This window comes from Labrus bergylta, chromosome 6 (assembly GCF_963930695.1).
Source record: "Labrus bergylta chromosome 6, fLabBer1.1, whole genome shotgun sequence".
Lineage (NCBI taxonomy): Eukaryota > Metazoa > Chordata > Actinopteri > Labriformes > Labridae > Labrus > Labrus bergylta.
This window is the reverse complement of record NC_089200.1, coordinates 9,808,981-9,822,118: the sequence shown is the minus strand read 5'-3', so window position 1 is coordinate 9,822,118 and position 13,138 is coordinate 9,808,981. Positions and strand designations below refer to the sequence as shown.

At 41.0% G+C, this 13,138-nt stretch overlaps 1 protein-coding gene across 1 annotated transcript; it reads left to right on the top strand.

Moving 5' to 3' along the window:
- Window positions 1–5,739: 5,739 nt before the first annotated feature.
- On the top strand, window positions 5,740–11,780 carry LOC136179395 (leukocyte elastase inhibitor-like). Its single transcript, XM_065955690.1, has 7 exons — window positions 5,740–5,898; window positions 6,996–7,184; window positions 8,350–8,487; window positions 8,843–8,960; window positions 9,048–9,190; window positions 10,391–10,558; window positions 11,307–11,780. The coding sequence occupies exons 2-7, from the start codon at window positions 7,017–7,019 to the stop codon at window positions 11,715–11,717; spliced, it is 1,146 nt and encodes a 381-aa protein (XP_065811762.1). The 5' UTR covers window positions 5,740–5,898; window positions 6,996–7,016; the 3' UTR covers window positions 11,718–11,780.
- Window positions 11,781–13,138: the final 1,358 nt, after the last annotated feature.

The window sequence follows — 13,138 nt, the reverse complement described above, 5'->3', positions numbered from 1 at the left end:
TCGGCTTTGAACCCGGGTTGCCTGCTTGGAGGACTGTAGCCTCTGTACATGGGGCGCACGCACAAACCACTATAGGCTACTGACTCCCCTGTATATATTCTGTAGCTGCAACATCAGATGTGATTCTCCAAATATAAGGAGATCTAATTACAAAGGCTGTGTCAGTGCTTTAAAAAAAAAATAGCAGACGAAATCTGAACACATTCTAAAAGAGTTGGTACGCAGTGTTCTTGCTCGGTTGGTTCAAGTTGGGCAGCAGCATCACTTCAGAATCTGTATCAAATAAGTTACACCTTATTTAATTGCATCTGTGAGGGGAGTTTAAATCTGGAGTCATGCATTAATTGAGCTCAGTATTGTGAACATGAGATTAAGGTGGTATCTGGCAATATGTCATGAACGATTCCCCATGTGCGTTCAGTATGTTTTCAGTCAGATATAGTCACCAGCACGCATTTTGTACATACAGATACAGAGTACACACAAGTGCACTCGCTAACACACCATGCATGAAGATGGCACCACCAAAGCCATTCTCCAATGCAAAACACTCTGCGGCTACTCAGTCCACTTTTGATTCCAAAAGGTGTCTAAATGAGCACAGACCTAAATATGTTTGGATGCGACAACCAATGAGAAGCAAGGAAATTCAGATGCATCTGAAAGAACAAATGAAAAATTAGTTTGCACATTTTCGCTGCCGTCTTAGCTCAGTCGATCGATCATGGTTGCCCCAAACATAGAGTCGCCGATGCATTCGTTGCAGGCTAGACTCTGGACTTCGGCTACTTGATCCATGTCTACCTATCCTTCTCCCCCCAAAACGTCTTGTCTCTTCTCATCTGTCGTATCAATAAAGGCATTTTAAAAAAATATTTTACCTTTGCCTTCATTTTGAAACTGTGGATCTCATTTTTCTGAAAACAACAGGAAATGTTGGCATTTCAAAATGTTAAACTACTCCTTTAGTTTAGCTTTAAAGTCAGAGAAAGGCAACAGGAAGTGACCAGTTGCCTCTGGCATCTTCTTCCAAGAACTGAGCCCAATAAGAGAGGTTGTGTAATATTTGATGCTCCATAAATTCTGGTTCAGGACAGGTAAGCCGTTAGATCTTGGCTTTACACCAACAACAAACATTGTTGTGGAACAAACGGCCCCTCACATCAACATGTGTTTACCCTCCTTTTTTCCACAGCTCCACCTTCTTCTGTTTTCCCAGCTGAGGTCTCCAGTGTCACGGCTGCTGCAGCCCAGCACGCCGGCATTAAGGGATACCGGTCTTTATTTGTTTAGTAATTCACACTGCAGGAGGGGACGATATGAGCCAGGGGTCCTGAGAGTTTATAACTGTTTATCTGTGAGTCCAGGCATTAGAGTGTCCTTCATCAGCCTGCTGAAGGACAGAGGTACAGTAAGGTAAACAATGTGAAATACCCCCTCATGCACACACACACACACACACACACACACACACACACACACACACACACACACACACACATAAATCACAAAAATAACAATGAGCTTTCTAAAAGTTCAAGTACTCTTCTTGCACACATCAAGTGCAACATCTTGAACAGAGAAGTGTGCCATCAGATAATTCTTCTCATTTAAAGGTACAGTCCGTAACATTTAAAACACAGGACAGAACAAGTTATTGTATAGAAGACAGTAAAAGTCCAATTCTGAAATTACAAATATCAGATATTTGGACAATTTAAGAAAGATAATTAATGTATAGGTTTGTATTTATAAATACAGAAGGACGGTGTGCAACAGATAAGTCTAGCTGTGTCGCTTTCCTTCTGCTGCTGCATTATTAAGCACAGATACTTTTTCACATGAGGTCTGACTTTGCCTCAAGTAAGTAAAGTTTATTTATAAAGCACCTTTCAAGAACTGACGTCAGTGCTTCACAATAAAGAATTGAAAAGAGATTTTATGAGGCAGACAGTCACATAAAATCAAAGACACACAGGTCAAACACAGGCACGTCTGAACAGATGGGTCTTCAGCTGCTTCTTAAAAGTGTCCTCAGAGGGCAAGGCTCTCACTTCTGGGGGAAGACAGTTCCAAAATATAGGTGCCCCAACCTCAAAGGCACAGTCTCCTTTGGTTTTTAGCCTCGTTCCAGGAACCGCCAGCTGACCCTGGTCAGAGGATCTCAGGGACCTGCTGGTTTTATAAGGCCTCAGCAGCTCAGTGACCTAAGACGGAGCTTGACCATGCACGGCTCTAAACACAAAAATAAGAACTTTAAACAGGATTTTGAAACTGACCTGGGAGTCATTGTAAAGACTTAAGTATAGGTGTCACATGAGACCGTCTGGCTGTCAAGGCTGACCCAGCGACTCGCATGTTCTGTTCCCCCTCGTGAATGACACGTCTGATGAGTCTGTGAACAGATCGGTGGCCCTGTGGTGACGGAGCATGATGACAGGACAAAAAGATGCTGCTGCTGCTGCTAATGGAAATGCCAACGTCAACCACAGGAACAGAACAGAACAGAACAGAGAGGCTGGCATGTGAGTTTTCCACTCACTGTCAATGTCATTGTTACAGAACAACAACAAGTGATAAGATTGTATAACTTTGGTGCTCATATACGCAAAGGGGAAAATAACATCACACGACGTCATGAATAATCGAGCATTAAGTCACTACGACTTCAAACATTTAAACAGAACATAAGAAAGAAATTACAAGATGCTAAATAAAATGCTAGTGACTTATGATGATATTACTGCAACTAAAATGACTGAATGCGTCGTAAGCCAAAAGATAGCCTATATAAATATATTGTATGTTTATGGGGGGGGGGGGCTCAGATCTAAGGGGGCGGGCAAAAGTTTCCGTCTGCTCTGAGGTTGTCAAAGTTAGATTTGAACATATTAAGTAAAATCAGGATACCACACTAACTGGACAGTTTTTACAAAAGTCTTTTGGTAAGAACAAATGTGTCGGCCTATTTTTATCAATTACAGTAGTTCAGCCTGTAGGGACTTGGGATGGGAAAGGGAGGGTCGTCGGTTCAAGTCTCAGTATAGACCAAAATATGGAAGTTGGTCTGGTAGCTGGAGAGATGCCAGGGCACTTCCTGAGGTGCCCTTGAGCAAGGCCCCCAACAGCTCTGGCACGCTCCATGTGCAGAATCATGTTTCTCAGTAAGAGAGTGTAAAACCAGAATTTTCCCTCAGGGATGAATAAAGTATGAAAAATTTTGACGGCAACATATCAATTTTTTTTTAATGTGGGTGCTGGGGGGTCTGCTTATTTTCTAGATACAGCTTGCCTTCAGCAGCCATCCCTCTGGCTCCCTCTAGTGGAGATCAGATGTTAAATCATAAAGAGCAATATGTGTTTGTTATTTTTTGCTTGCTGATTTTTGCCCTCTAGAGCGACCAATTTGCATAAAACAAGTAGCCTATAAAACACTATTTATTTTTTGTTTTCCTTCAAAGATAATAATTATGTTATTTCTTCTTACAGCCGAGGTTGACACGTAAATGCATGTAGAATGTGTAGAATGTGTAGAATGTGTAGAATGTAGAGTGTGTAGAATGTAGAATGTAGAATGTGCTTTGTTTTGTTACTTTCAAGAATGCAGAAGGGCAGGGCTGTTACAGCATTGGCCTCAGCTTTCCCAGTGGTTTCTTGTGTTTCCCCATCTTCCTTGTGTCTGTCTGTTCCTCAACTGTCTGTCTGTGTTTGTCTGTGTGGCAGGCATGGCTCATCACTCTCCAGTCCTGCCTCCTCCTCACCTGGTCAAGCCTCCCCACCTCCTCCTCCCTTTTTGCACACCTGTGTCCCATCTACAGTCAAGCCTGCATCCGTCAGAGTTTTCGCCTGCCTGCCACAACCTCTCCTACTGGATTATCAATCATTCTGATTCTTTTTTTGGACAGTAAACCCCCTTAAATGCAGCTCCTGTGTTTGTTGTGTTGGACCTGGGGTCCAGGCTTTAGTTAAATCATAACAAAGACATTCATAAAACTGTGTTATTATTGCATTAAATAACAATAATCATTGGCTCTGAAGTCTTACGTTGAGGTTTTAAGGCACGCTGAGAATGATTTATTTTTGATTTCTTATCTCCTGTTCTAAGTTAAAGGCTTTGGCAACATTTTAGTAATTGGTAAAAGGTGTCATTCTCCAACCTAAAGCAAAAATAACAAAAGCTAAAGTATAGTTTTGCTGCTTAATTTGGCTTCATTATAAATGTTTTGAACTGTGAGGTTTTGAGTAGCTCATAGCGATGACGTTCCTCCATAGTGGGACAGTCTATATGACGACTGTTATGTAACATAGACGTCCGGAGGCCAAAGGTCGCCATGAATCACAAATGTTTATCAAGCGTCAGAGGTTACCATGGCTATACTGTAAGCCTACGTGACGGGTGGAGACAAGAAATAATCTCCACACTGTAAATCAAAGTGACACACCTTTCTACACGACAGGTTTCAAAAGGGCTCTCTTCTCTTTCTTAGTCGAGGACGGTTAAATTTACCCGACAAGCACATTTAGTCCATGTAAATAAAATAGAAGTTCATCCAGGTTGTTAAATCTGATTTTCTTATGTTATGGGACAAAGTGAGAGAAACACCAGCTGAACACGAACTAACAGAAATAGAAAAAAAAAGGAGAATGATTTGCTGATTATGTGTTTGTATTGAATTGTTCATTTAGAAAAAATAAAAGCGTCTTTGGATCCACTTTCTGTTATTTTAGTTTAGTTGAGAAAATGCCAGGTAATTTTATTTGTAACTCAGACATACACATGTACAACAAAACCTCAAGACACCAGGGTAAACTTCACATCCCACACTCTGTTTCTCCTCAACCATGAAATCCAACGAGACTCCTTTCAAATATTTACTTTGCTTTTTCAGAATTGTACTTCTAAAAAAAACTTTAAAAAAATCAACAATATCAAACAACAATCAAGAGTTCCCACTCTGGCCTGTTCAGTGAGGTCTTTTGTTCAGGGCAGCTATAACAACAGGGATCAGGATCTTCCCAAGGCGAGCCCTTCTGCACCTTAGTACACTTCAGCTCAGGGCTCTGTACCTCAGTGCTCTGTACAAATAAATCATTTGGGTTTCAAAGTATTTGTGTCAAGTGATTATATGCAGGAAATATGCAGTAAAGTACCTCAAAGCATGTAGCTTACTTGAAAGAGATCACAGGTTTCACGTGCCATAAAGGTGACTAATTCACTTCAGACAAGTTCATACTGAAAGATAGTGCACATAAGATCTTCTTTGATTTTAATTTAGACTAATTCTGATGTTCAAATAAGTTGTGGGCAGAAAAAATAAAGGAACTTGGCATTCGCACCAGAGAAACATACCAGGCTGAGTGGATTTTTTTTAAAGCACATAAATAAACAGATCAAGATTGAAATATTTTTAAATGATCTAACTATTGTATCAGGTCAGGTCTGTGGCCTAACAGAACACTCATGAGGTGAGTGTGGTTCTAGTCCTGAGTATTGCCCTGTCTGACCAGCCATGTGTGAGAAATACATATAAGTATGCATTTCAGTAGACAATCAAAGCTCACATTGAGTGTTAGCTTGTGCAAACTTTATTTCACATCCCTCTATCGGTTTTTTTTTGTCCTCTGAGTATAATGGCGCGGATGTTTTTGTCTCCAGTCCGTAACTTATCGCGCAATCACGCGTCCCTCCCTATGGTTCCTCCCACACAGAGCTGCGGTGACAGCAGCAGTCTGTGCTCTGTATAAATAGGCAGAGGTGAACTGCTGGGTTCAACCACAACCACTGCACAGGGACTTTTCTCTCTCTCCGGGGGGATATTTCGCTACTTTCACTTACTTTCACTTTTGCACAGTGCGGGACAGAAGTGCGAGCTTCACTTGTTGTGGGACGAACATCAGGTAATATAACTACTACACAGCTTATACAGGCCTGGAGTTCAGTCAGGCACACTGTAGCTTAACTCACGCAATGGTGCTTTTCGTTTTCACCATAGACTGTAAATATTAGTTTTCACCCCTGCTTTCGGTGTTTAAAGATGGACGTACGGGGTTTATTTCCGGGTACTTGAACGCATCTTTACAGCTGCAACTGCGCCAGTCAGCGTGAGAAAACACACTTGATGTGTACTTCGCTTAGACGTGTGGTAAAAAACAACAACAAGTAGCCTAATAACAAGGCCTATGGTTATACAGTATTTAAAGGTAATTAGCTTCGTTTCAATCTAAAAGGTTTTCCCTTAGGCTACCTGCAGGTCCTACCTTAAGCTTAGAGACTAAACCATAACATATACTGCCAAGTGTTACACACCATCTTGGGTGATGTCTGTGACTGAATGTCAAAAGTGATAATTCAGGCTGCATGTGCATTCATTAGATTACTTCAGTGCACAGAAATGTTTTTCCAATCAGCTGCTGTGGGTGAAATGACAACACAGAATCTCAGGTTTCACATTTACTACTTTTATTGGCTCATTAACTAAGAGGGAAAATCCCAGTATCAATTATATATATCTTAACCCTTAGATACATCAGTGGGTCAAAATTTAAAAAGGAAATTAAGTTGTTTACTTGCACTATTTGTATGTTATACAGTTACTTTCCAACGATACTTAAAGAGTGAAAACTAAGACTTTTTCTGTCCGACTGAGTACAATGCATATAAATATTGTTCACCACAATGACAAAAAAAAAAAAGTACACTCTTCGATTCTAATGTTGGTATGTTCCTATTCTGTAAAGGTGTGTAGGCCACATGAAGGTTTCACAGATTGTAGTTGTGAAAAATGTTGTATTATTACAGCACTACTTAAATATTTATCGTTTCTACTATGACAACTATGGCTTGAAGTAAACATGAGTACATACCTCGGCTCTAGCACTGCATTTACATTCTTTGTAACTTAGAGTTTGCTTCATGTAAACACACTCAGCTATGAGCACACTTCTGCTTACTTACATGTTATAAACACATTTAAAACACTGTTTTCTATTTATAGGATAAGTGTACATCTTCAGTCATGGCCACCATCAGCAGCTCGAACACCGTTTTCGCCTTGGACCTGCTCCGCACGCTGAGCAAAGCGAACCCCAATGGGAACATCTTCGTCTCCCCACTCAGCATCAGCTCGGCCCTGGCCATGGTTTACCTGGGAGCTAAAGGAAACACTGCGGCCCAGATGGCACAGGTAAGAAGTCGTATATCTCATTTTATAATTAGCAATGAAGGTTTTAAAATGCAGTCATCTTGGTCTGTTTCCATTTCACATTCTGAGTTCAACCTTTTAGCAAAGATGTGTATTCAAGCACGGACTAAAAGGTGTGTCTTGAGGCAGGTGAACTCTAACAACACCTGTACTTTGACTTCAATAAATACCTCTTCAACAAGTCATGTATTGTTCGCTATAAAACAGGACATTCTACAAACTGGCTGTTACACACAGAGCTGCAGTTTCTGCTATGTTTGCTTTTTAAAAGAGCAGTTAATCTTCAGAGCTTTGTTCTTTAGTCTCCTTCCTTTTATCATGATTAATGACTTCTGTGTTGAAAACAGCAGGAGGATGAACGAGTGAATCACTGGACAAATACAAATTGTGGCCAAAGTTTGATAACATTATATGAATACGTCAGTGCAAAATAGTATCAATCTGCTGCTATTAGAGCCACCACTCTTTAGGGAAAGCTTTCCACCTGATTTTGAAACCTCGCTGCAGGGATTTTTTTCCTGATGTTGGTGCTCGCTGCTGTCTGCATTTCAGTCAAGCAGCAACCACCTGTACTGAAAATGAAGCCAGTGCCAAAGTGTAAAGAGCTGCAGTTCCTCGATTGTCCACTCGAGGGTGGGTGCCGACACTCTGGAAGTCACATACACACCTCATTCAAAAAAAGCCTGTTTTAACAGCAGAAATTAACATGTTTACAACATGGTTAAAAAAACAAAATTGGTCTGAATTACTCATGTCTCTATTGGCACACCCTGTGCAGAGTTTTTTTTTTTATAACTCATTTGTTTTGATTTGTAAGAAGGATAAGAGTTATTGATAATAAGGCATGTGGCTGACCTGATTGATGGACGGGTGTGGTGAAGCTGTTTGTCAGGAGGCTTAATACCTGACTCGGCTCCAGCTCTTTGCCTGCTTTTAGGTTGACTGAAAGATAGGTTGAGAAAGCATTTCCACTATGGTGACCACCCCCTTCAACCTTTAACCAATGATTGACGTCACTGAGGCTTCGTCCATGTGTATTTACAGTCTATGGTTTTAGTTCAGGATAAAGAAGTTGTTTGGGGTAACACAACTGTAACACAATTTTTTGATGCTATAATAAAATGTTTTGTTCCTGACTGTCACACAGGCGCTCTCATTCAGTGCTGGTGAAGGCGTGCATGCAGACTTTTACACTCTGAACGCTGACATCAACTCATCGTCTGCATCCTACATCCTGAAACTTGCTAACCGACTCTACGGAGAAAGCACAGCCAACTTCCTCCCGGTGAGTTTTCTCAACTTACACCACCCAATCCCTGACTGAGCGTCACAGCAGTCTCCTTCTCCTCCTGAAGCCAGCACTGAGCTTTTAAGCTCTGAGGCTAGGTCACCTCAGTAGCTTCACCTGGGCAGAGCTGGAGACAACAGAAGGGGAGAAGGGACAAACGGCACAGGGAATAACAGACAGCTGTAGCCATCATGATTTTTAATGTAACCAAAGCATAAATATCCAGAAAGAGATGTTGTCTATTGCAAAGTTGTGATTAATATGGACCAAGTATTACGGTAATGAGGAGTTGCTACAGGAGATCTAGGTTGTTATTCACTGTTCACTCATTGTTATCTTCTGCTTTACAAAGAAATTCCTCGAAGCCACACAAAAGTTTTACCAGGCAGACCTGAAATCTGTGGATTTCATCGGAGCTCCAGAGGCCTGCAGGGCGGAGATCAACAGCTGGGTCGAGCAGCAGACAGAAAGTAAAGCGTTTTAAACCAATTTGTGCTGCAATCTTTCCAAAGTGTCCTTGACGAGTCCTTGATTAGTTTCTCTTTATTTCCTTTCAGATAAGATTAAAGATCTTCTGAAGCCAGGAACAGTCAACCCAATGACCCGACTGGCTCTGGTTAATGCCATTTACTTCAAGGGGAGCTGGAAGAACCCATTCAAAGTGAAAAACACCATGGAGATGCCCTTCAAAGTCAACAAGGTGAAAACTACAGCTGAAGTTTTCGGATCATGACATGTAAACTTGAATGTTGCTGATTAGAGCTCTCAAGAGCAGCTGCCAATGTTGTGTTTTGCCTTTCAACACCTGTGTGTCTGATCGGACTTAAACCTTTTTGTTTGCACTTACTGATGTTGTTTCCTCCTCTCTATTTCCTTGCTTGTGTTGTTCTTACTCTCTGATGTACGATGCTTTGGATAAAAGTGTCTACTCAATGAATTGTAGAATACAAGAAACTTAAGCTTTCAAAATATTTAAATTCTTCGATAATTTTTGATAGTCTACCATTATATTGCAAAACAAGACCCTCTGTTGTTTTAAAGGTCACATATTCTCCTCCTCTTCAACCAGTTTCAATAAGTCTCAGAGCTCCCCAAAACATGTGTGTGAAGTGTCTTGTTCTAAATCCACTCTGATTCTGTATTTGGTCATGTCTATAAACCCCTCTATTTCAGCCCTGCTCAGAACAGGCTGTTTCTGTGTCTGTAGCTTTAAATGTAAATGAGCTGTGTCTGACCACGCCCCCTCTCTGGAAGGGCTCGGGTGTACTCTGGCATTCTTGCTCCATGTCCTATTGTTTACGGTGAGAAGGCAGACTCAGAGAGCAGAACAAACACCTAGCTAAGGAAGTGTCATCCACCTGGGGGAGGGGTTACTGCCCTTTGTGATGTCATGAAGGGAAAATCTCCAAACGGCCTGTTTGAGCACAGATTTTCTGAAAAGTGGAGCAGGCAGAAGACAGAGAGGATGGACTTTTCTCATCATTGGGGGGTTTGTAGACTGACTAAGGACACATATTAGTGTTAGAACAACATGGTGAAGTGTATTTTGCATAATATGTGACCTTTAATGATCGATAGTGCTGGGAAAAAAAAAAACGGTATATTTTTTTCTCCCAAAGCTGTTGCAAGCAAAAAAGGGGCACTGTCTAAATTACACAAAACGTTACCAACATATTTGTGCAATTCAGACCTGCAGGAGTTTTTGGTACTTAAAATATATCCAATTACCCAATATTGGGTGCTTAAGAATGTTTTGTTGCCTTGGTATTGAAACAGGTATTCAAATTGTTTGTTTTTTAATAGAATCGTATCCATTTTTAAAATCTGGCACTGGTACAAACCTACCAATGCAGACTTTCTAACTTGATCTTTTGACCTTAATGTCCTAATTGTGTGTCAGAATAAAAGTACGCCGGTCCAGATGATGCACCAGGTGAAGACGCTGCCCTTCAACTACATCCCTGAGCTCGGTCTGCAGATCCTGGAGCTGCCGTACACTGATGAGGAGCTCAGCATGTTCATCCTGCTGCCTAAGGAGTCTGCAAACGGCCCCGACAGTCTCCTGAAGGTACTCAACCTAGAAAGAGTATGACATTTTTACAATTCAATCTGTTTTCGCTCTCCTGAAGGGTCCTTGTGGAGTCTTTTCCAACAGCGCTACCCACTGCACCACCGTGCAGCCCTGATGCCTGGCCGAGTCATATATACTGTGTGCGTTCGGACGATTAAAAGTTTAAAAATCGGCTTGAAATGTCCTTATGTCTGTGCTCTCCTACATTTTTTAAATCGGTTAAAAATCATCCAGCCAACTTTGGGCGCAGTTTTCACAGCACTCTTAATTATTCAAAAAATATATATATAAATCTGATGAGAGCTGCAATGCAAACTAAGGAACAATTTGGAATAGCATCCAATAAAGGATACTGATGATTAACTTAAAAATTCAACATTTTTGAATTAGCAAAGTTGATCCCATTTCAATCAGGATAAATATAACCAAAAGAATGTACCCACTGAAAGGGTTGTCTGTCCCTCTCTAGCAATAAGAGACAAATATATAGCTTTTGTTTATTTATAAAGGTGTCAAGATGCCCAAGTATTTCTCTCCATTCAAAACCAATGTTCATCCAAGCAGCTTTAGAACTTTTAAACCTTTACATTCATCACTGACTAACTCCAGATATCTCTCTCATTTATCTCTGTAATCTCCACTGATAAATATTATTATAGCCTAAACATTAGCCCAGTTATACAAAGAGGAATGAACAATTTGATGTAAAATGATCAAAAAACAAACATATTGTTTGTTGTTGCAGCTGGAGAAAACGCTAACACAGGAGAAGCTGGACAAATGGACCAACAGGGAAAACATGGACCTCAACGTTGAAGTCGTCGTTCACCTGCCCAAGTTCAAGTTGGAGGACGACCACGAGCTGAACGAGCCGCTCGCCAAACTGGGCATGGCAGACGTGTTCTGCTCGGCAAAGTCAGATCTGTCCGGCATGAATGGCGATGGAGGACTCTTCCTGTCTACAGTGGCGCACAAAGCCTTTGTGGAGGTGAACGAGGAGGGGACGGAGGCGGCCGCGGCCACTGCAAGCATCGCCACGTTGTGTAGGTCAGGCCCGCGGGAACACTTCACAGCCGACCACCCGTTCCTCTTCTTCATCAGGCACAATAAGACCAAGTCCATCCTCTTCCTCGGCAAGTTCTTGTCTCCTCAGTAGACCAACCCAGCAGAGGATGATGTTGGACAGATTCAAATAAAAAAGATATTCAAAATCTCTGAAGTGAAGGCTTTCTTTTTTCTTTTTTGCTGACGTTTTCTAAGTAAAGAAATGCAGATCTTATATTTCTGCCCTGAAATCATAGAGTTAGCTTTTCAAACAACTTACAAACAGGCTTAAATGTTTTGCTGTTCAGTTTGTGTATTTTAACTCCTGAATGAAGTGGAAAAAAAAAATAGAACAAACATTTGGATTGTATAGCAGGCACGCCTAAAGAAAAGGCTGGGCCCCTGAAAAGGCAGAGTGAAGGGGCCCTCCTCATGGTCGGCCTTGGAAAGAAGAGTCCGGTGAAGTTTAGTCATGGTTAGGACTAAGGATTATCTAAAGAAACCAGGACAATTCTTAAGAAAAACAATTTCCTGTCAAGGTTTTTGGATTTCCATTTTCATTACTTAAAAACAAAGTTCAATTTCCTGCAATGTACTGGCAGCAGAAGTCTTAGACACATATTTAAAACCTCAGTTTACAGAAAGGTACTTCTGAAAAGTTTCATTTTTAACTGGATGAACTGCGACAGAATAAATTCAAACTGTGTTGGGTTTGAAATCATATGTCAAAGTTGTGATTACAAAAAAATGAAGAAAAACATAAGTACCGGTAAACAACAAGTCAAGTGGGTTTTGATGATAAATCTTCAAGACCCACAAGTGTGTCAGGCTACTCCTGTTGAATTTATGGTAAATGGTAAATGGACTTGAGTTTGTATATTTCTTTTCTAGTTTTCTGACTACTCAAGTTCTATTGTCCCATCAAGAAACATCCCTTTATTTGATGGAGACCCTCTTTAATACATAAGAGCTTTTGAGAATGGAGTGGAGGAGCACACAGGTTATTGGAGCGACTGCTTGCACTTTCTTAAACAGTACACCAGGGGGCAACCAAGCGCCTTGGTGCACAGCTGTCAACATCTGCCTTCAGAGCTGGGATACCAAAGAGCCAAAAGTCTTTTAGCAGAGCATTTTGGAAATGAATACAAAATTGCAGCTGCCTATATGGCTGCCAATACCTGTTAAAAGTGAGGATACTGAAGCACTACAATCATTCTCACTGTTTCTTCGAGGATGCTGAACTCTTACAGAGCAAATGATGCAAATGAATGAATTGGACTTACCTTCTAACATGAGGAGTATCATCTTAAAACAGCCTTACAAATTAAGGGATAGATGGAGAAATGTTGCATGTGATCTACAAGACTGTAGTGGTTGCAGAGCGATCTAGTCAGCTTCATTGAAAAGCAAGTTAGAGTTGCCGGGAACAGGATGTGATGGTTGATCATTTCAAAGGCTTCACTATTATCTGACAGATAAGTTCTCTGTCCAAAGCATGAAGACATCACTGGTGTTTCCCCCAGTACTATCTCA